Below are 23,116 nucleotides of genomic sequence, written 5' to 3'. Positions count from 1 at the left end.
CGTAGGATCCAAACTGCGTAGGATCCAAAGTCTGTAGGATACAAACTCTGTAGGATCCAAACTGCATAGAAACGAAACTGACAAATAAAATAGTGACAAATATAATTAAATAATCATACAGAGGTGTCCCCAGGAAGTTTTTCTTGGGGGACTATGACTTATTCAGGAGGGCCGGAAAAGCTAACCGAAAGTTTTGTCTCACCAGGGGCGTCGTTAAGGGGAAGGAAGGGGCAGCCTCCCCTCCCCCCAAAGTCACCAACTTCTGATCAAGTTGGCAAATGCTTTGTTCAGGTACTTAGCTTAACATTTTGTTAGTTACCTAGTTGCTGTGAATTGTCACTTCTTTTTTAGACTTTGCATTGACACAATTGAAGGTTTATGTAACTAGTGTAGGCTTTTGCTAGGTGGGGCTTCGTCCCAAATTTACCAACTTCTGAACAAGTTGGCAAATTAAAATGCCTTATTGGTAATATTTACTTAGAAGAATGCCGCTACGTTCAACTGACTTAATTGGCTTAACATTTTCTTAGTACCTAGTTGCTGTGAATTATCCTTCTTTTATGGACTTGGCAGTTGGCACAATTGAAGGTTCGTGTAATTAGTCCAGGTTTTTGCTAGGTGGAGCTTCGTCTCAAATTTACTAACTACCGACTAAGTTGGAAAATTAAAATGCGTTGTTGTCAATATTTACTTAAAAGACTGCCGTTACTTTCAATTGACTTACTTGGCTTAGCATTTTCTTACTTTCGCAATTGCTGTGATTTTCAAGTTTTTCATGAACTCGGCAGTTGGCACAGTTCAATGTGTAAGTAATTAGTCGAATTTTAAGTAGGTGGGAATTTGTCGCCAGATACAAAATTTCCTCATCCTACGGCCTCGCACCTCATAAACCTACAAACATACCAAGCTTCTTAATTTTTATTCCGATTTCAATTAAGGTACTTAAAATATGAGATTTTATACATCCAATAAGTCTATTTAAATTACAGGTTCTTTTTTTTTTTTTTTGTCTCTCTGAAGCTGCTAAAAATGGAAAATATTACTTTTGGAAATTTTCAATATAGTTCCAGGAGGCTACAAACTTTGCCAAATTTAATCGTTGTAGTCCTACTGGAAGTGCAGAAAATTTTGGGTGTAGAAAATGTTCCATAAATACCTTGGGATGCTTTAAATTGAAGTAACATGGAAAGATTTTCAGTTCCCCATAAAACACAACTAAAGTTTTAAACTGTTATTTTGTTTATTTATTTATTGTAATTTTCATAAACAACTCTATCCAAACTTTACAATACCAAATTTTAATTGTTTTTTTTTTTAATTCCAATCTGTGGCCCTTGTGGCGTAGTCGCTAATTCTCACGCCGAAGGCAAGAGCGGTGCCGGGTTCGATTCCCAGTAGAGCCACTAGGTCCAAAAGGTGTACAGCGGTTTCAGGCCACCCATCGCGAGTGAGGTTTTTCCTGGGTTTTCCTCACTCACACCAGACAAATGCCGGGATGGTACCTCACGTATAGGCCCCACGCCGCTTCCTTCTCCTCATTCCTTTCTTCCCTTTCCATCCCCGGATTGTGTACTCGCCAAGAGACGTCATTCCTCAAACGTGACGGGCTTAAGGCTGTTAATGCCGCTAACGCCATAAAATTATATAAATATATAATATATAAAACTATATGAACTGACAGAAAATAACGCATACTTCTGGTTAACGTGGAAACTTGAAATTTGACATGTTTGTTCATTTCCGGAAATGACCGACCGAAAAAAAGTACCAAAAGTGAACATTTTTAGTTTTTAGGAGGTCTAATGGGTAGGAGAAAATTTTCTCCATGTTATTCTTATGGATGTTTTTTTGGACATAAAATCTTATGATTTAGGTGCCTAGAATTGGAATTAAAAGTTCAAAGTCGGTATCCTGGTACGTTTTCGATAGCATTATAGGTGTAAAAAAATCCAAATTTATTGAAGTTTTATGGGCAGCTGAAAAATTGTAGCATTCCGGGACTAACCCACAAGAATATTCCGAACAGTTTTTTTTTTTTTTTTTTTTTTTTTTTTTTTTTTTTTTTTTTTTTAGAAATCTAATGGGAAGGAGAAAATATTACCCATGTTATTCTTAAGGGAGATGTTTTGGCCACCAAATTATTGGACACTTCGAGTAGAGCCCCAATGGTCAGCTACCGCATGACAAATAGCATTCCGGGTCTAACCCAGCGGAAAATTCCGAAAAGTGAATATTTTCAGGTTTTAGGGGATATAATCGGAAGAAACTTTTTCCCATGTTATTCTTATGAGAGATTTTCTCGTCTTAAAATCTTATGTTTCAGGTGCCTAAAATTGGAATTAAAACTTAAAAGTTGGTATCCTTGTACGTTTCCGATAGCATCATCCAAGTAAATCACCAAAAATAAAAAAAAATCCAATTTAATTGAGGTTTTATGAGCAACTGAAAAATCGTTCCCATGTTATTTTGCATGATTTGACCCCCAAAATTATTGGGCACTTCGGGTAGGGTCCCAATAGTCAGCTTTGCCATGATTGTAGCTGTCTGAGACTAACCCACAGGAAAATTCCGAAAATCCCACCCAGCCAAAAACCTAAACTAATTACATAAACCTTCAACTGTGCCAACTGCCAAGCCCATAAAAGAAGTGATAATTCACAGCAACTGGGTAACTAAGAAAATGCTAAGCCTAGAAAGTCAATTGAACGTAACGACAGTTTTCTAACAAGGAAAGTGCTTGGGCTCGAACGAGTGAATACGCACTAAAAGCATAGCATGTGTAATGTTAGCATCGCGAAAGCAGTGATGTCCGTTTTTCTGCAAGATTGTGTAAACCTCCGAAAGAGCAGGGCAAAGTGCAGTATGTGTCATAATTACAGGGCGTTAGCTCCCATAGGTCGGGCTTCATCAAACTTTGCTATGGTGCCCTGCTTGATTGTCTTGAACTGTAGTGTACGATTTCCTTTGAACGCAGCCATGTTTTGCCGTTTCTTTGCTACATATTGTAACACGTATTTAATATTGCTGTTTGTCTTCGGTTTCGGGTATCGTTGGAGGAGTTTTTTTTATATGAGTTGAATCCGTGCACATGGCAATCCTCGAATATGTTCTCTAGTGTGATACCAGTAAACTGTGTGATCACATTGTCGACATTACATCTTTTCGGCGACGGTTCGTATTCACTTTGATTCCTTTCATTGTCTCTTGCAGGACTTACAGTGTCATTATACGTTCTCACTTCTTCCTCTTCATTCTCTACAGAATCTTCACCACTGCGTTCTGATGTTCGGAAACTTTCGGTTTCTAACTGATTTCCATATTTTTGCATAATTAATTCTTCTAGAAAACATGCACATGTCTCATTTTCAGATCAATTCCTTCCTAATGACGTACCTTGCATCGCGCTTTCTCTCCAACCAATCGCGCTAAATTCATTGGATTGATCACCACTCTCAGTGCCATTTGACGTCTCACTACACATTCAACTTTTCCTCATGCGAAGAACTAGCGTTTGCAGCTTTACTGTTGGAAATAGTGTAGCGGTAAGCATGGAGTGGGCTCTCTCTGCTCCTGTGTAGCGCCATCTATTGGTGCAAATGTGCACCATCTTGCAGACAAACTTACATCACCTATCACTTTAGGGGTACTAACACTATTCATACTCTTATTTCTATACGTATTTTTTCTGTCGAGCTCACGTACTTTCCTTTCCTTGACGGTCAAATACGCACAAATATGAAAGCATGTGTAATGTTAGCACCCCTAACAGCAAACAGTTTCCGTTTTTCTGAAATCAGGTGTAAACGTTCGCAAGAGCATATCATGCTGACAGGGCGTCTATAAATTCTGACCCCGGGACACTTTTGCGGAAACGTTTGAGTGGACCGAAACATCGGCGCACACGTATCCCATTATTTTTTGGGGGGAAAACATGTTGAATGAAAACGTATTGCCCCAGAAGCCTCCGTAGTGTCCCAGGCAGGTTCCATCTCACAATTTTCAAATAGTAAGGTGGGTGAGGTATTGCTTGAAAGGTATTACGAAAAGAAACAATCTGCAACAAGTCCCAAGTCTATGCTCACCCTATGCAAAATGGTGGTCATTACAACTGTGTTGACATTTTGACTATCTACCATTATGTACAGGGTGAGCGTAGAGACTCGGGACTTGCTTCATCTTGTTTCTTTTCATAATACCTTTCCAATGATATACTACTTGATCCCCGTTACCATCTGAAAATTTTGGTTGGGCCCTGTCTGGGACCCTTCGGGTGATCCTGTGACACAATTTTTTCATTCAAAAAATATATCTCTAAAAATCATGGGATACATGTTCGCCTATTTTTCCATTCACCCAAACTTTTCTGCAGAAAATGGCTCTGAGTCAGACAGTATAGAAGCCCTGTAATTATGGCATGTACTCTACTTTGCCCTGCTCTTGCGGACGTTTACAGCATCTTGCAGAAAAACGGACATCACTGTTTTGCTTCCGGGCTGCTAACATTACAGATGCTTTTCATTTTGTGCATATTCACCCGTTCGAGCCCAAGTACTTTCCTTGTAAGTAATAATTGCCAACTATGCATTTTAATTTGCCAACTTGTTCAGAAGTTGGTAAATTTGGGACGAAGCCCAACCTATCCAAAAACCTAGACTAATTACATAAATCTTCAATTGTGCCAACTGTCAATTGTGCCAAGAATTGATAATTCACAACAACTGGATAACTAAGAAAATGCCAACTCGATCAGAAGCCGGTGATTTTGGAAGAGGAGGCTCCCCCTTTCCCCCTTAACGACTTCCCGGGTCATATGCAGTGTGGATCTTACGCAGTTTGGATCGTACATAGTTTGGATCCTACGCAGTTTGGATACTACGCAGTTTGTATTCTACGCAGTTTTGATCGTACGTAGTTTGGATCCTACGCAGTGTGGATCCTACGCATATTGGCTCCTACGCAGTTTAGATCCTAGGCAGTTTCGGTCGTACGGAGTCCATGCATATAACTCTAATTGATAGCTGCACAGGTTAAGCAAATTAAAGAGATAATTAAAAAATATATTTTTTGAGCGCATGATTAAAACTTAAATCATTTCAGGGCAACGGCGTAGGACCAAAACTGTGTAGGATCGAAACTGCGTATGATCCAAACAGGCTTTGAGCTAAATTTTTTGTTCCTACGCAGTTTGGATCCTACGCCGCATTCCCGACTCTACTGGCCCTGACCGAAGGTTTTTGTTTCTTAAGTCATCAGCCATAAGAGACGAGAATGGATAAAATATAAACTTTAAAAAAATTCAATCCTTCTCTACTTTTACCCTAATCCTTTCTTTTTTTCTTTTAAACTTTTAATTCATTTTCTTTATTATTACTACCCTGACCTATATGTCAACCCTTCTTTCCTTTTTTTGACTTTTGCCACTTTCAGTCCTATACTCTATTCACCTCATTAAAGATACCGTTAATACTTAGATATTCATACATAGGCATATAAGAAGGTCTTCAAAGATAGGAATACCGGAGACTTCGTTTGCTGGAATATTTGCAGGGATTAGAATTTGGTTGATTTAATTTGATTATTACTTTAACGTGCTTTTCAATAGCGAGGCAATATGGGACGTGAACCTACAGTTTAGCGTAAAACCCGGACGACATGAGCTCCAGACGGGAATGTAGGGTTTAGTAGATACAGCTTTACTTGTTCATCATTGAACGTGGTTTTAAACAATTGTCTTCTACGAGTAATAATACTGAAAATTGTCTCATCATCATAATCAATGTCAATTCAACAGTTCAACAGGGGCTGCAAGATCATCTGGTAACTTTGCTACTTTTTTTGCGTGGCTACTGCTAGAGCTGATGAAAACTTCTTCTTTTTCTTTTTTTTCTTTCTTTTTTAGTATAGTGTAGTGGTTTGAAGAGGCTACCACAGTCTTTGAGAGTAAACTTCGTTGAAGCTTCAGTTCTGACAGGGTTGGTGAAGTGACAAAGGTCTTTGTTTAATTGTGGAGTCTAGCTATGTCGTGGGCGATCTCTCTGTTTGCTGCGTTAGTGGCTCTGAAAACGGTCGGATGTCATCATACCGCCTTTCTTTTGTACACTGTATACTTTTTTGTGTGGGTAGAAGAGGAAGTCTTTACAAATTTAGAGGTTAAAGTTGTGTGTATTCTGTATGACTTTGTATGTGCTAGCTTGTTTTTACTTGTAACTGTGATTCTATGTTTGTATGTGTGTGTTCCTTTGTGTCGTTGTATGTCGGCTTTTCTTGTGTTCGTGTTACATATTGTAGAGGTTTTCATATGTCGACGTGAGAACGTTATTCTGAACTGTAATATTTGCTTCGAAGTTTTCTGTGTAACTGTGTGGAGAGTTTTTTATTATTATTATAATTATTATTTAGGGAAAGGAGTCAGTGATTATTGTAAATAAGGAGACAACCCACTTCATGAGCTGTGTTACTATGTTGACTGCTCTGTCCACGATTTCTTCTACCTATTCTAATAACTTCCCAGTTTTGTTCTGATTAATTAGTTAGGTTTTTCTGCCAGGTGTTTTGTGTGATTGTAATCAGTTCTGTCTTCTGAGCTTTGGCACTATCTTCTGTTACCTTCATCTGGTCCTCTGAAGGTCCGTAATATGTTTTTTCTTTTGTTTCGTGAAAGTGGCGATGTTGGGATTCTGTGAATGGTCATATTCTGTTTTGGGATGGTGAGGACAGAGACTTTGTCTGATTCTATGTCCTATAGTCTTGCAGGTCGCAACGGAAAAGCTTGTTTGTTGGTTGCAAGCAACCACAGCAGTAGGAGATTTTTGGTTCGGCACAGTACTGTCTTCGGTGGCCATACTGGAAGCAATTCCAGCATGGGGATGGTCTTCCTGATGTCCTAGAGGCTTCTGCTGTATGATAACTCGAAAGGTACCATTCCTGACGTGATGAGTTTATTTACTCGGGGTTTTGTGAAGTCCCATTTTGACGGATAATGATTAAAAAAACACAATATAAATCTGAACTCCGACAGGTTTAATTCATTTTCACAATATTTGAAAGACTTCATAATGTTTTGATTTGATCTAAAGTCAGTCCTTTCTTCTGTATACTGTAAAACAAAATGAACTCTTTCGTATTTAAGCGGTTAGCGTACGCGCCTTTGGCGTGAGAGACCCTGCTTCGATTCCTGCGGAAGCTCATGTGGTTCGGATTCCACGTTAATCAGTAGGTCCACGTCTCATATAGCCTTGCTGCTGAACGGAACAAACTCAAAATCAACTCCAATCAAGAACAAAACGGAGTTTGTATAAAGCTTAACCTCTAGAGATCGTTTAATGAGTGTTCATTTGATTAAGGTTGTCCGAGAATTAGATCCAACGACAAACTTTTGTTTCAGATACTTTAATTTAAATCTTTTGGGTTTCATGATACATGGAAATTGATAGCTATTAATTGGGGTAAATATAAATTAACTAACTCATAATATATGGAGATAAAGATTTCTATTTAGTTTTTAAATGGAGAGTTAATTGTAATTCAGTCCTAATTGTGTGAGATAATTTGATAATTCTTTTGCGTTCCCTTATTGAGACTTGTTCAAAACATAATTCCAAATCATGTAACGCAGTGCTTAGTATTGTAAAGCGCCACAGATTATTATGTAATAATATTACAGACTAGCTGAAATACCCATTCTACGCCTGGGACAGATAAAATATCTATGTAAACAAACTGAACAACAAAAGGAAAAGATATCGGTCATTTTTTACTACTTTTACATATCCCGGTAAACGCTCCCTGAGACCCCCTGGTTCGAATTTTGAAGAAAAACACCTCTGACCCCCAGCCGATGAGGGCTGTAGTTGGAAGTAAACGCCTGTGGAAGTATCACCACTCTTTCCAGCGAACGCGAATAGTATGGATTTGACACTAATGTCGGTCATTTTGGATTATTTTTACATGTCTCGGTAACACCCTCCTCCCCCTCAGGTGACCCCTTCTCGCATACAGTGGTAGCTGAATTTGAAAGTCATCGTTAAAGGAAGTGTCACCATTGACCTTAGCGACCGCGAAAACTGTAAATTTGAAACTAATATCAGTCATTTTCTACTACTTTTACATGTCCCGGTAAACGCTTCCTGAGACCGTCCTGGTTCGAAATTTAAAAAAACGCTGCATCTTGGTCTAAGGCCTGGACTAAGGTAACCGTGACTCAAATTTGTTAACTCTCGGTCTATTCGTCTGGTCCCGGGCCGCACACAGACAGACAAACAAACTCTATTTTGTTTATATTAGATGCATATAGCTCTAGTTAGAAAGTCTCTTAGGAAAATACTTTTATCCGACCAAGAACTAGATAGACAGTAATATAATGATAGATCATGAGAGGATTATAATAATCAGAACGAAACTTTTTACAGAATACAATAATAAGAAAACGTGAATAAATTTATGCCATTTTGAAAGTAAGTATTATTTAATTAATAGTTTTATACTCTTGTGTGTTATATAAAAAAGATTATATGATCAGTTATTTCTCACATGCTATCAGATAGCATATTTCTAAGTAGAAGTGTAGCTTCAGATCAGGTTTTTAAACCAACGATTTTCAGTTATATTCTAGCGAAAGCTGGATACCATTTTTAGTTTTTATAAAGCATATTAATAACCAGTTCATAAAAGAAATCGTCGGTTTTCCTGGAACCCAGCATTGTCAGAAGGCAAGAATGACGTGTGGTCTTATCACTGTTCGAATCATATGATTAGCATTATATTTTTCTTTCACGTAACAACTAACAAAATAAAGATCAGAACAGTTCAATATTTTTCAGTGAAAAAACTAGCTATGCCTATTTACTGTAAAAAGTACAGAACCTAGAAAAGTACAGAATCATCAAAATTTATTTCATAAGTTAATAGTGAAGCGTTTTAATAACAATGCTTAATATTCACAAATAGTTTCCACAAAAAATGGCTTAGTTACTTATGTGAATTTGAAGTGTGGTCTTACATTTTTAGAATTCTACATCTAACTACAATATGTGGATGTTACTAGGCTTAACGGTTTCAGAAATCTGATGATGAGTGATTCAATGGATTTTACTGCTACTTAGAGCTACTTTTAAGAGCTCCAAAGTCTGGGATGGGTTTCATATATATATATGGGTTATAAACTTTATTTTATATATATGAAAGTTTCCTCTTCTGGGAGGCTCCGCCCCTAATATTCCGTACAATCACCATCAAAAATCCGTACTTTCCTCATGCACCATTCTTCTCGCAGGTCTGGTTTCGTGAACAATATGCTACTATTGCATGTTATAAAAATAACCAGGCTAAAATATAGCATTAAAATTAAACAAGGAATTCAAAGGATGATTGTATGCCTATTTTATAATTTTGTACAGTAATCTGTAAATGTGTATGCATGAAACGTTTGTTTATATTTACTTCATATATATAAACAAACGTTTCATACATTTACATTTGAAATTGTATTTTACTTGCCTTGAACTTCCGTTCCAACAAGACAAGATATGCAAAAGGTTTCACCTACAGAAACAGCTCATTATTTCTACAGTTGCGCAGTATATGCTGAAAAAATATTGAACATGAATATGATTGTACATATTCTGAACATCTATGTTTAGGTAACACTTTGTTCATTTGTGCCCATATTATAAGTAGATAATACATAAACTGTAGTAGACAACAAAAAGGATCACGCTCTGGGAGTTTCGAATTCGTCCGGTAGGTGTCAGCAGCTGGACTGAAAGATGTTCGTTGCCATTTAACAACGCGATGTATAATTTCTCCTACCTTTGTTTCAAAAGTAGAAAATGGGATATGAATAACCACTATGCCTCAAGATGTCAACGAATTGACTCCATTAATGAACTGTTGAGATAATCTCTCTAGCTGTATATTGCAACAAAACATAATTCAATACTTCACTTTCGTTCAAGAATTATCGTGTGGATTAACGGACGGACGGAAGTACCGTAAGTCTCACTTGCGTGATGCTCATAACAATATTAAATGTAAATTCCCATAAATTATTCGATGGATTCTTCGTTATTCAACATATGTGCCATAAACAGTATTATTTGTATATAGTTCATGCAAATCACCTTAAACTGATGTGAATGAGTAGCCCCGTGACTCAATAGTCCAAAATAACTGCAGGAGTACAAAGAGTGATATTATTTCTTATGCTGATACAGTCTGTGCTGTCTTCAGAAGTATTATTTTCATTATTGCGTTCAGTCAAAGCTATTTAACTGTGGGAATGTAAAACATCAAATCTTACATTCTAGCTGGTATTGAATACTGAGTGGCGAATGAATATTATTTCATAATATTTAAAAAGAAAACTCCTTTCTCCTCATAGTGAAAGTCGATGAAGTGATTTTCCTTCTCCCGCTCCCAGCCTTCACAACAATAAATCATTAGTTCTCATCTGTCTCTTTCCGCTTTGAATATTTAGGGTAAATCATTAATGAATAATTCACGTTGGTTTTCTTTTCCAAGTTAATAAAACGACAATTTGCATGAGTTCGCACAAGATGCGCAAGATTTCTGATCAAGTCTGGAGCAACTAGTTGGTAAATCACTTGTAAAAGTTAAAAGTTCAATGAACTCTTTTAACGAATCTTCATTTGGAATAGTATGTAATTTCTTCTGTCATTAAATAAAGACATTCCGTACATAGATTTATATGTGCTGAGATTGGTAGCTTATTTTCGTGATATTACCTCTCGATTTTACGCAACAAGAGTAGATTCATCGTCTATATTTAATCCAGGCTGTAGCTACGAAGGTAAAGAAGGCATTATTTTGGTAAATATTCTTGGTTTCTTCTAGACCAGGTGTTCTGAACCTCTTCCACTGAAATATATTAATTATTAATACTACCATAAGTCATAGATACCACCAACAGGGGCTCGCGTACCACCAGTGGTGTGTACTACAGAATGAGAACCTATACTTATAGACTATTTAATTTTCCTTTTTGTGGTTTCTAGGTTGATAACAATTCGTGTAAAGTTTTGGTAAATAACAGCATACCCATGTTTTTCTTTCTGAATTCTCCAATTGCCTTCTATATTCTCATTTCAGTAATTTTCATCAACATTCACTTGTATGGATCATATATCTACTTTAGTCTACTGAGCTAAAGGACCTTGAAACACTAAACTGAAAAAATCATTTCATTTAATTTGTTCTTCTATTTTGTAAGGAACAGAAGCTATTCTCTTTATTCTTTACAACTAACAATAGTTTGAATTTGAGCTCCATCGTGTCTAAGCGGTTAGCGTACGCGCCTTTGGCTTGGGAGACCCGAGTTCAATTCCCGACAGGATTTCATGTGGTTCAGGTTTCCACGTTAAGCCCTAGATTCACGTCTCATGTAGCCTCGCTGCTAAAAAGAACGCTAAACCAAAAATCAAATCAAACCAATAGTCCGAATTTGATAAAGAAATGTTATAAATGTCTAGTAAATTATTATTATAAAGGTAACCAAGAAAATGTTGTCAGTTTTTCACCCACCACCTTCGAACATCGATATATCACTTAAGACGTACATGGAAGATCAAAAATAGTCCCCATCAGCATCGACGATCTTCTGCCAATGTTCTGGAAGGACATGGATTCCATCGCAGTAGACTTAGGTGGGCCGTGAAGCGAAGAAAGTATCAAGTGCAGTTTGCATCTCTACTAAGGATTTAAGCTGGCGTCCTCTAAAGAATGGAACAGGTGATAATCGGACGGTGCAATGTCCAGGGAGTATGGCGGAGTAATAGTGTTTCCCATCCAAGGCGTAGAATGGTATCCCGGGTCATCCTAGCCACGTGGGGCTTAGCGTTGTCCTGTAATAGGAGGACCCCTTTGCGATTCAGAAGTGCAGGATGCAGAGTTTTGAGTTTTTCTTGGGCATGGCTCACGGTACACAATTGCATTGATGCTCTGATCAGCTCGCAGCAGTTTCCGATGCACCATGCCATGAGTAGTCCACCAAACACACAGGAGGATCTTCTTTTGGTGCAGTGCTGGTTTCTGCTATTTTGGAACAGGTTCATGGGATGCTAACCAATGATGGCGGTGCCGTGGAGCTTCGTGCAGGACCCACTTCTCATCAGATGTCAACATCCTATTCAGAAATGGCTCCTTCCTCAGTCGAGACAGCAAAGAAACACAGGTGTCTACTCGCGTTGCCTTCTGGCCCGGAATCAAGTCATGTAGAACCTATCAACCCACCTTGTAGTGCTTCCCAAGTTGGAGGTGCTGCCGAATGGTTTCTCCACTTATGCTAAATTGTTGTCCCAGTTCCTCACATGTTTGGCCTCTGCTCACCTCAATTGCTACCTGAAGATCATTTTGTACATGTGTTGGTCTTCCGGCACATAGTGCGTCTTCGAGTTTTCGTCACCGTTCTTGAACTTGTTAAACCACCGCTGCACTGTCTGCGTAGTCACGACACTCTCACCAAAAGCTTGGCATATCTTCCGCCCCGCTACAGCGGCGTTTGACCTCAGTTTTAACTCTTACATCATACATGCCCTTATGACGCTCTGTGAAGATCCCATGTTCACTCTGTCCTTACGCAAGTTCATGGTGTAACTGAACAGCTGGTAGTATGGTGGACATACTCACACCAACAACTGACCTTCGCCTTATCTCCATTCGCATTCAAGTCACGGTGTGAAAATCAATTGAACATAAACCTCCACAAAAAGAGACAGAACTTTTTTGGTTACCTTTATATTATTTTCTGTATTATTGTTAAATACTCTGTATATACCTTCAAGCTAATGTGAAATATTTTTGTACCCTTGAGATTTCATTCATCCCTTCTATATTATAGACGTGGCTTTAATCTTAATTCTGTCTGTCAATAATATTAATTTGGCAATTTTCTATCACTTCATATCGATAAGTTAACATCTGTACATCTATTCTTGAATAGATTATTTATTCCGTCGAATGAAACAGCATAGTATTAAGTTTATTTAATACCAAAGGCAGAACTTTGGCAGAACTGCAAAGAGAAACGCAATGTAGTTGGTTTCGAGTCTCGTGTTTACATTCTGTTCGTTGTCTGATAGCTATATGGAAGATAGCATAGGAATCGTGCAGTCAGAATGTGGCGGTGGAGGGAATCCGGAAGCAGTGTATACGAGTATTGTATATTCAGTACAGCCGTACCAGTCAGAACTGCCTTCGAAATTTTCAAGTTTCTCTGGCATATCATCGTATAATGGTAGACTTGTGCTTAACATACACACCTTCGACGCGGAAAACCCAGTTTGACTCCCAGTGAGAGCTCTTGTGATTCGGATCCAATATTAAGCTATAAATCCATGCCTCATATAGCCTTGGTGCTAAATGGGAGGCTAAAGTCCAAATAAGCCATCAAGCTACTATAGGGGTTGAGATTTTATACAAAGTCTGAGTGATAATACCTAAGTAAATATCATCTTGTAACTGAAGCAATTAATGTGAGTTTCCTTAACTTGCAAAATGTAAAACATTAATGTTACGTAATTCTGCAATTGTAAACTTAAAACTTTCGACCGAAGCAACATAATCTCCGAATATCTTCAAGGATAGGAAAACCTCCAAGTAATGTAGCAATGTATCATTTTAGAAACAGGGTTCAATTGGGGTGTAAGGACAAAGTCGCAAATTCACATCTATAGTCTCATACAATCATTTATGCACGTATAAAATTGAAGAATCCTAAAATGTGTGTAGAGTTTCACAAGTTTGGAGAGTTCCGAACCTATTTAGCCCTCTCCGTCTGTGCCTATCTGTAATGTAGTTTATAGAAATGAGTAAACCTATCTTTCTTTAATTTAACGTTCCACTGCTATGTCCTTTTGGCTAAAGGAAGAGAGTGGTTAACGAAAGTGAAAGATTCTGAAAAGATTGGTGAAATACGAATGTGGAAAGAAATAAAAATGAATAAAATTTCCTACTTAATTTAAAGTTACTAAACTATATATAATTTGTTATGTTCTATCATTGAAATATTTTTAAAGATACAGCAATACTTGTATTTTGTTATATCAGCTATAACAAAATATATCAGTTTCTAAAGCTATTAGGGCTCTACTGCAATAATCTACATTACTGTATAGGAAATAATACCACTTACATATATTCAAATCAAGAGTGTCCCTATACATGCAAATAGTGTTATTAAAGAGTATAATAGCATTAGATTAAGAATTAAACGGAGCTCTTCTTTACCCGATTTGAAAGCAGTACAGAGTAAATATATTTTTAATTTAATTCAATAGAGATACTCTAAGATTAATAATGATTTATTTGTTCTAACCCATCATTTTAAAAGTAATAAAGTATACAGATAGTGTCTGTTCACATACGTTTCGAAACTAAAAATTCAGTTAATTTCGGTGACGAATTTGAAATATACTACAAATGGTTCTCTTTCAATACTAAAGGTATCTTTCGCAAGTAGTAAGCTTTAGAAGTAAATGTTACTGCTGACGTCCCATAAATATTAACGTAAATAGGGTCTATTATAATTTGAGATATTTCAAATCAATTCTTTTAAGCATCTTACACAAAATAGTTTTACAAGGCTACATACATGTTCATAAGTTTTCTTCACTCGATATGGATGGGAAAGCTATTTAATAATACTTATCACTCTACACCTACGATACTTGATTTTTATCCATAAAAACTAAATTGATGCTTTTAATGTTCCTGTACATTGAATAGAAAGTTTTTTTCTTTCTGTTTGTCGACCACACCTATGTCCATGGATTTAAATAAATAGTCCTATGTGTAAACCTCAAAATTTTTATAGGCTATGCAACATTGTATGCCAGCTGTTCCAGTATTATCCTGTTCTGTCCAGATTCATATGATTCATATGATTGATATGTCCATATTGCATGCAATTTAACATGAAAAATTGCATAGCCTTTATCATGGGCGGCAATTAGGGGGGCAAAGGAGGGCAGTTGCCCCCCCCACTTTTTTGAAGTAACCCATTAATGTATATGGTTTCATTTGGAAATGTAAAGTTTTTGCATGTATTAGGGGTTCATAGAAAAAATGGTGCCATATAATATTCGGCGTTGCGTGAGTACGTGATGGTTGTCCTTCCGTGGAGTTAAGAAAGTTGCAGAAATTGCGTTTTAATTGCCACGGAAAATAACCCAAAAATTAACCTATTGGAACACAACAATTCCAGCATACTTTCACTTCTTACAAGGATTCAATATATTAATCAGCCGCTTTGAATTTTAAGATGTTCATAAGCAAGGAATCAAATCTCTGTTTAAGGGTACAAAGCGCTAGTACCTACTTGCGTTGGTCTTGTCAATTTACTTAATAAAACATGAAATACGATATACGGTATTTTAACCAAAAAAGATAGTATCCTATTAGTTATACAACCTTCCGTCAGGTGCCCCCCCCCCTTCACTTTTAACGTCCAATCGCCGCCACTGGCCTTTATAGCCTTCATAGAAGACAGTGTTAAATTAAAATGAATGATGAGGAAATTATTGGAGTAAAGTGTCAATCTGGAACAGAATGATACTTATGTACCCTAAAAAGCTATAGACTTGTTTGTTTCGTAAAGCCTACATATCCAAGTGTGAAAAAACTATAAGCCAGAGGTAAATATTTTAATATTAAACCACCATGCTAACATGTAGTAGACCAGTTTATAGATAGAAAAATATTAATGATTTTATCAGGACCTAATTAAAACTCGAATCAAATTAGAATATTTGTATCTAATAATCAAATCAATGTATAATGATGATGATACATTTAAAGGGAAAATAATTTTTTCATTCGCGAAAATGAAACTGTTATCAGAAACCTGAAGGAGAGAGGAAGTTTTATAGCTCCCCCTCTTTAATTCGAAAATACGATTCATATCAGAAACTTTATTTTGCATTAGTTTAGATTATCAACTTACTATGTTAGTTATAAACTTGTTTTCAAATACTTATTAAGTAATATATATTCAGATAATTCAAATAGTCAGCAAAAAATATTTGACGTTTAAAGAAAAGAACAAAAAGATAAATTTGGGAAATTACATAGTGCAAAACTTTAAAACATCCAGGGAGCACCGAGTATCAAATATATAATAAAAGCTAGATGTCTTACATAGAGGAAAACACGTCGCTCGCATTACTGATGCGTGAAGAGTGTACAAAGTCTTAGTCCATAAGCTTGAGGAAAAGAGGCTTTTGGGTATACAGAGAAAGGATAATATCGTCTTAAGAAGGTAGGTAATAATAGACTGGATTGACTAGGCTCGAGATTGTTTTCTGTAGTGAATCCTTAAAGTTTCTTAAGCCTTGAGTAGAGACGAACTTAGCTATTTAAACAATTCTACCATAAATAAATGATTGAATAAGTATGTTTACTTTTTAAGATCCATTAGGATCATGATATCTTTCTTTTTACCTTTCGTCTTGACAGAGATGTTACACACATACACTTATAAAACATACAAAATAACCCATTATGAACAACTGTGAACTAATAGCAAAGACAGGTTTACCGTAAAGCAAATCTATAAATTATGACAGTCATTGGTTTTAGCCTATGAATTAGAAAACAAGATTCGATTCCTATTCTCGATTACTGAAAATCAACGGAGAAAAAAATATAAAGTTTTCCCGTAGCAATCCAGCTCTGAAATGGATGAAAAATGAGATATTTAACTCAATGCCCTCTTCTTATGCGTTTTACGATTAAAGAGATGGGTTATTAACGAAATTCAATGATTATAAGAGAACTTGTGAAATAAAACTGCAAGAAGAAACGGGGAATCCCAAGAAAGACTGCGAGTACCGTGTTGTCCAGCACAAACTCACATATTCTGATCGAAAGAGGGACTTCTTGTACTAGAGTAGGTCGCTCTACGACCACTGAACCACTATTCCTCCCACATCTTCAATATTTAGGGAAATAATATAATATAGTGAAAAAATATTCCGGAAAGAAATATATTAGTATTTTGTATAAAAGTATTTTTTAAATTACTTAAAAATTAAACTAAAGTCAACAGCGATACAGCTTATTTCTGTAGATTGACAAGGGCACATTTGAGAGAGTGATATTTGATCAAGAGTTTGTTTCGTCACTACTGTTTTTGACTGTAGAAGTGTTATTTCGAATATCTCTTCTGATTGTCTCATGGAGCTGGGTCAATACATAAAATTCTGTGAAGACAAATAAAGGAAACGTACTGAGTAGAATGCTAAATATGGAAAGATATATTGGAGTGATCGATTCAAAAGGATAAAAATAACAATTACTTCGACATTGAAGTAAATTCAACAACTGTATATTCACAAACGTTCGTTGTTAATGGGATGTAGGTTAATACGTGATCTTTCCCTGTCAATGTTTTTCAATGAAGGTTTAGCTCAGACAACCCGGTGTAAAGTCATTTTTGTCTAGAATGTCAGAAAAACGCACGTCTGTCACTTTTCTTCTCACCCTTTCATATTTGTTTTATTTTTGTGTTGTTATTAAAATAGTATATTAATTAGTACTGGAGGTTTTGTCTTACGCATTTCGAATGTGTTTTATGTATCACGACTAAAAATGAAAATGACCCCTTTGATAATTTTAATTTTATTTATTATTCCATAACAATCATATTTTTTGATTACAGTATTTCTTGTAAGGAGTTAAGATGTCTAGCAAACGTAGTAATCCTACAATTTGAATGAAAATATAAGAGTAAAATGCGACAATAGAGTTCTATAAAATCGTATTGGACTATCCTTTAGTAACCAAGATAAAACAAAGTGGATAATATTATTGTAAAAGTTACTTCAAATAGGTTCTCAAACTGATATACAAAGATATTTAATTTCAAACGTGAACAAAATTTCGAGGTTGGTGGAAAGAGCGTCTTCGAAATAAAAAAAAATAAAAGCATTGGAAGTGTCTAATGAAAATACGATAATACATAACGTTTGTGAAAATATTACACAACTATAATAAATAATATACCTAAGATTTTTAAATCATATTCTTTCTCATAATCGTGATAATTTAAAGTAATAATGGATCCGTCCAACAATGAGACGAAAAAGGTCTTCGTATATAGTGAAAGGTGTGGATAAGAAATTAAACTAAGGATAGAAATAGCAAGAGAAGTTTTCAGGAAGAAGAAAGGACCATTTTGTGTTTTTGAACAAAGAGTGAAAAGGAGACTGACTATTGTTCAGAGTGGAACAGTCTGCTATGGGAGAAAAGAACATAAATACTACTTAAATGTAATAAAGCTAATAAGAGCTCGCCATGTGTTGTTATGAAACGACGGGAAAAAATGCTAATGTGAAGGGTGCAAGAACGGAGCGAGTTCAGTATTACAGATAATTGAAGAGAGGGAAAAAGGTACTAATTAGGATATTGTTCAAGATGTTTGGAGTTGAAGCACGGTTTTAAAGTAGACAACCATATTGAGTTGATAAGATAGAGTGAGACGTAGTTAATGGAAACTCAACTGAAGCAAGAGAAGTTCCAGAATTTCTTTCATGATGATATTGTAAAGCAAACGTATAACGTATTATGGTATTAATTCCTATATCTACAAATTCTTTCCACAATGATTATGACTATGAAAATTCTTTTATAATAAAGTCATTTAAAGAAACCTTGACATTAGATGTGAAAGTCTGGCGGAAACTCAAAGGGTTAAACACAGATTGAGAATTCTCGAAAATAAGGCTTAAGAAGATGATCAAACAGAAGCTAACAAACAAGTATCCAATGCAAATTTCATAGTACTTGTCACTACTTGCAGTATTGATAATTAAATCGAAGTTCACCTAAAGTGTTGATCTGGAGAGCTTCAGTAAAATAAACGTTCGGCAATTTGTAAAGACAGAAAAGTAAAACATATTGTTGGATCTTAAGAAAGCGGGTAAGAAGTTTGTTTGATCTGAAGTTGCAAGTAAAGGCTGTACTGGATTTTGTTCTCCTGGCTGTGGACTTCTTTGTTTCGAAAGACAAAGTGAATTAGTTTATTATAAAACTTTTAAAATATTAGTTCAAATTGAATGCTTGTAATTTAAAACCCTTTACAGTGCCAAGGTTATTAGATAAAATATGTTTTATTTTATGGGATCCGATTCACTAATCCCGTTTTAATCCAAAGCAAACACCCTTATCAATGATTGTATTTGGGATAGGTGTGTTAGACATTTGCCCACTAATGGCTTTCCAAGGAATAGATAATATATGATTGAGTGTATCACAAATAATGTACTTGTACGAAATTTTCACTTATTATCTGAAGATGATATCTACAGTATTTATATTTATTACGATATTTTGCTACTGACAGCTAAAACTATTTTGATCAAATGACATAGAACATCACTTGTCTTTTAAATGGATCATATAAATGTGACCAATATATTAAATTACAATCGCACAAATTCCCACAAATTTCATATAACTAAGGAATTTACTTTAGTCTCTTAAAGCCAATCCAGAACCTTTCCCGCAATACATCATAATCAACTTAGAACGTTTCCTGCAATAACCTAAAATTTCATTATGTAAGCCATTAGTAAGTTTAACAACAAAATCAAAGAGTTTTATATTTAAACAAAGCAACCGTTAATTGAAAACTGGAAGGCATTCAGGTATAGGAAGTAATGAGCACTTCAAAGTTTGTAAAGGTTGGTGTGAGACTGAACTGTTCACTCTTCAAATCTAATTATTTCAGGTTTCACTTTTTTAAAAGATACCAAGTATGTTAAGAATGTTATTTAGATCTACAGTTTTGTACACGTGGTATTAGTTTACCTAAATCTATTCTGAAACAAGGAAAGGAGATGTTCTCTCGAATGATATGCGTACATCGTAGAAATCTTTTATGCGAGAAGGTATGCCTTTCCTTTGGGCTTCCCTGGTGTTAAGTTAGTTCGAATTATTAGCATTGTCTCTGCTTAGTTTGCTGCTGAATTAGCTACACTTAGAACATACATCGTTTTACATTCTTCATCGTAAATTCTAGTTCATCGTTAGTTGCAAATGGTGCTGATTTGTCTGATGCCAAATAAACATCATAAATACATTATTATATTTTAATTGCTTACATAATTTGTAATGCTATTTTTAGAAGCCGAATTATTAATGGTTTAGTTTATATTTGTTTACTTTAAAAATGTATTTTATTGGCTTTTCACTTACAGAATCATATAAAACAGTTATATTTTAATTTTCAAAAGAAAAAAGTCAGAATCTTTATTTTTGTTTCTTTGTTTTCTTCTAGATTTATGCCAACACGTGAAATGCAAATTTGGAGCTCGGTGCGAGAACGGAGTTTGCATATGTCCTACGGATTGTCACACATCCAAGGAACCTGTATGTGCCAGTAACATGAATACATACATGAACGAATGTGAAATGCAAAAAGCAGCATGTCAATTAAATATTCCATTAAATGTTATTTTCTACGGAGAATGCCGAGAAAGATTCGCACTTGGACTAAGTAAGTAAACAGCGTCAACATTTATTTCTTTCAGTAGAATCTTTTATAACTGAAATTTTAGAAAAAAGAAAAGAAATTTTCCTTACTTACTCCTGTTCTGTATATCATTTTGAAATTTACAATTCAAATTCACAAATGTATATACGTATGCTAATAGCACAATTTTAAAACACGAAGATATATCTCAAAAGTTGATCTTGTAGTATATTATTACATGTAAATGTTCTATCACTATTACCTACAACCTTTACTATCTCTATCGTAGTTAAACTCAGTGAAACTAACACTCACTATCAACTATATTCTTGAAGTTCTTTCTTGACTAATTTTACACGTATTCTGTTACTTCTTTCTTTCAATAGTTCTATCTTTTAGCGAATATCAAGAAATAAAATCTTGTACAACTATCAAAATAATTCTGTAGAAATGATACTGCTACTTTCTTTTGTTATGTTGCTTTCATAAAATTCTCGCTTTTTCCTCTTCTTTTTTGATAAACTTATTTTTATATTTTGTTTGCACTGTTTTGGTTAATATGATTTATAGGATTTGCGAGGAAAGTATGGAAGTAAATTTATTTCTCTATCTCGGAGAGCTAAAACTAGAAGGCATCAAAGAACATTTTAATTCACGTTCATTTTAAAGTTCTATATTTTAGTAGTTCTTTCTGGCTATAAAATCGTCGTTAGAGCAAAGAACTGTGAATTTGTGTTTAATAACTTCTTGGCAACGACCCAATAGATTCCTATATCGGCCCTTGTTAATTCTATTCATTATGATTCATTATTTAAACTAAGAGTTTTGTGAGCACTCAATGTTCTTGTTATATTTTATTTTACATAAAACAAATTAGAAAATAATTGAGGTTTCTTCTTTAAATTCACATTGAAAAAGTAACTTGAATTTAGTTTTCATGTTAATCTATAACCATGGGCGAGCGTCCATGTAGAGGGGAAAATTAGGTCTTTAGATATCTCATAACTTTTATAAGCTTGATGTACACTCCTCTATTTTATATTCCCAATACTAATCTTGAGACTAATTTAAGATCTTCCGTCTGAAACTTTGATGAGACTTATCGTTTTGACTAATAGTTTTTGAACAGACATTGTGGCAATAATCCTATTGAGTATTTTTTATTCCATCATTAACTTCTTCATATTGTATCGACACTGTTTTTCTTACAAGTGTGTTTTACATATTATTTATAATTACGAGGGCCCGTCAACAAAGACTAAGTCATTTTTACGGATCATTCCTGATTGTTGGACACTCAAGCATGCGTCTGTGCATAGGGTACGAACAAACTAAACAGTTCGCCAATTGCCTATATATGAAATGGAGTCAATTCGTAAAGAACAATATGCGGCTTTTAGGTTCATTTGCAGATATTCGGCATGGAACCATATAGATTGTTGCAACAGACATATGGCAATAATATTCTGCCACAATCCGCAGCAGTTCGATTGCTCAAGAATTTTAAGGAGGGCCGTGTTACAAGAACAAAGCAAGGCTGTTCAGGTTCTCCGACAACAACACTAAATGAAGCTATTAACACAGCTGCTGTCATTGTACGTAAAGACCAACGAATAACAACTGACAAATTTGCAGATGTGCTACACATACCCCATGGCAGTGCGTTTTCGATTCTGCAATATCATTTGAAAATGAGACACATTTGTGCGAGATTGGTCCCAAGTACCATACGAACAGAAGATGATACGAGAGAAAGTGTGTAGGGAACTTCAATGTCTGATGGTAAAGCATGGGATGCATACCTGAATTCCATCATTACAGGGGATCAGACTTGGCTTTACCATTACAACCAGAAAAACAAACAGGGCAGCTCAGTATGGAAATCACCTCAGTCTCCAACGCCAAAGAAAGTGAAGGTTGTTTGATCGGTAGGAAAAGTGATAGTCATTTCATTCTTTAACTGCCGTTTAATGGTGTACCAACATGAAGTCCCTCCACATGCGACAGCGAGTACTTCAAGTATGTTTTGGATGTTCTTCCTAAACATGTCCAACAAAAAACTTACAGGAACTACATCCTTCTGTTTGGTGAATTCACCACGGCAGTGCAAATTTGTTAATTAAATTTGCCCTGCAGAAACACTGAATGGGTCCCTCCTCTATACTACCCAGACTTATCTCTCTGTAACTTTTATCTTTTTCCCTGTCTGGAAAACAAGCTAAGAGGGTAACGTTTTGGTTCTTCAAAGACTTTCATGAAGAAAGTTGAGGCTGTTTTGAATAAGATGTCAAAGGGCGGTTTCCCTGACGTGTTTCACGACTGGTAGAGGCTCAGTGGAGACTAATTTGAAAAAGATCACACTAATCAGCCTAGTGTATTCTGCGAGTAAGAGAGATATTCTCAGTCTTTTTTGACTAGCCCTCGTAAATACTTTTTCTTTCGTTTACATCGCTTCCATCATTCCCGCAAATCCTCACTAATCTGTCTATTCATGCTTCAACTCAAACAACATTTTAGCTAAACATATAACAATAATTACTTTAATCTTGACTCATTAGCAAATTGTTCTATGCTTTTGTGTTTGCGTAGATTTTTTTTACTTATATTACTAACTACGTATTTCCGCACAGC

The 23,116-nt window shown here is 35.6% G+C and overlaps 1 protein-coding gene across 5 annotated transcripts in view; it reads left to right on the top strand.

Moving 5' to 3' along the window:
• LOC145668491 (agrin-like) overlaps window positions 1–23,116 on the top strand; it is a 1,085,796-nt gene that overhangs the window by 999,028 nt on the left and 63,652 nt on the right. For all 5 annotated transcript variants that reach the window (XM_081736441.1, XM_081736438.1, XM_081736440.1 and 2 more), the window contains one exon: window positions 20,291–20,509. In XM_081736441.1, the coding sequence (XP_081592567.1) occupies window positions 20,291–20,509 (219 nt within the window). The remainder of the gene's footprint in view (window positions 1–20,290; window positions 20,510–23,116) is intronic.

The sequence above is a fragment of the Thermobia domestica genome, chromosome 13, assembly GCF_964235325.1.
Source record: "Thermobia domestica chromosome 13, izTheDome1.hap1.1, whole genome shotgun sequence".
Taxonomy (NCBI): Eukaryota; Metazoa; Arthropoda; class Insecta; order Zygentoma; family Lepismatidae; genus Thermobia; species Thermobia domestica.
The sequence above is the reverse complement of the archived record's forward strand: the minus strand, read 5'-3'. Positions and strand labels throughout refer to the sequence as shown.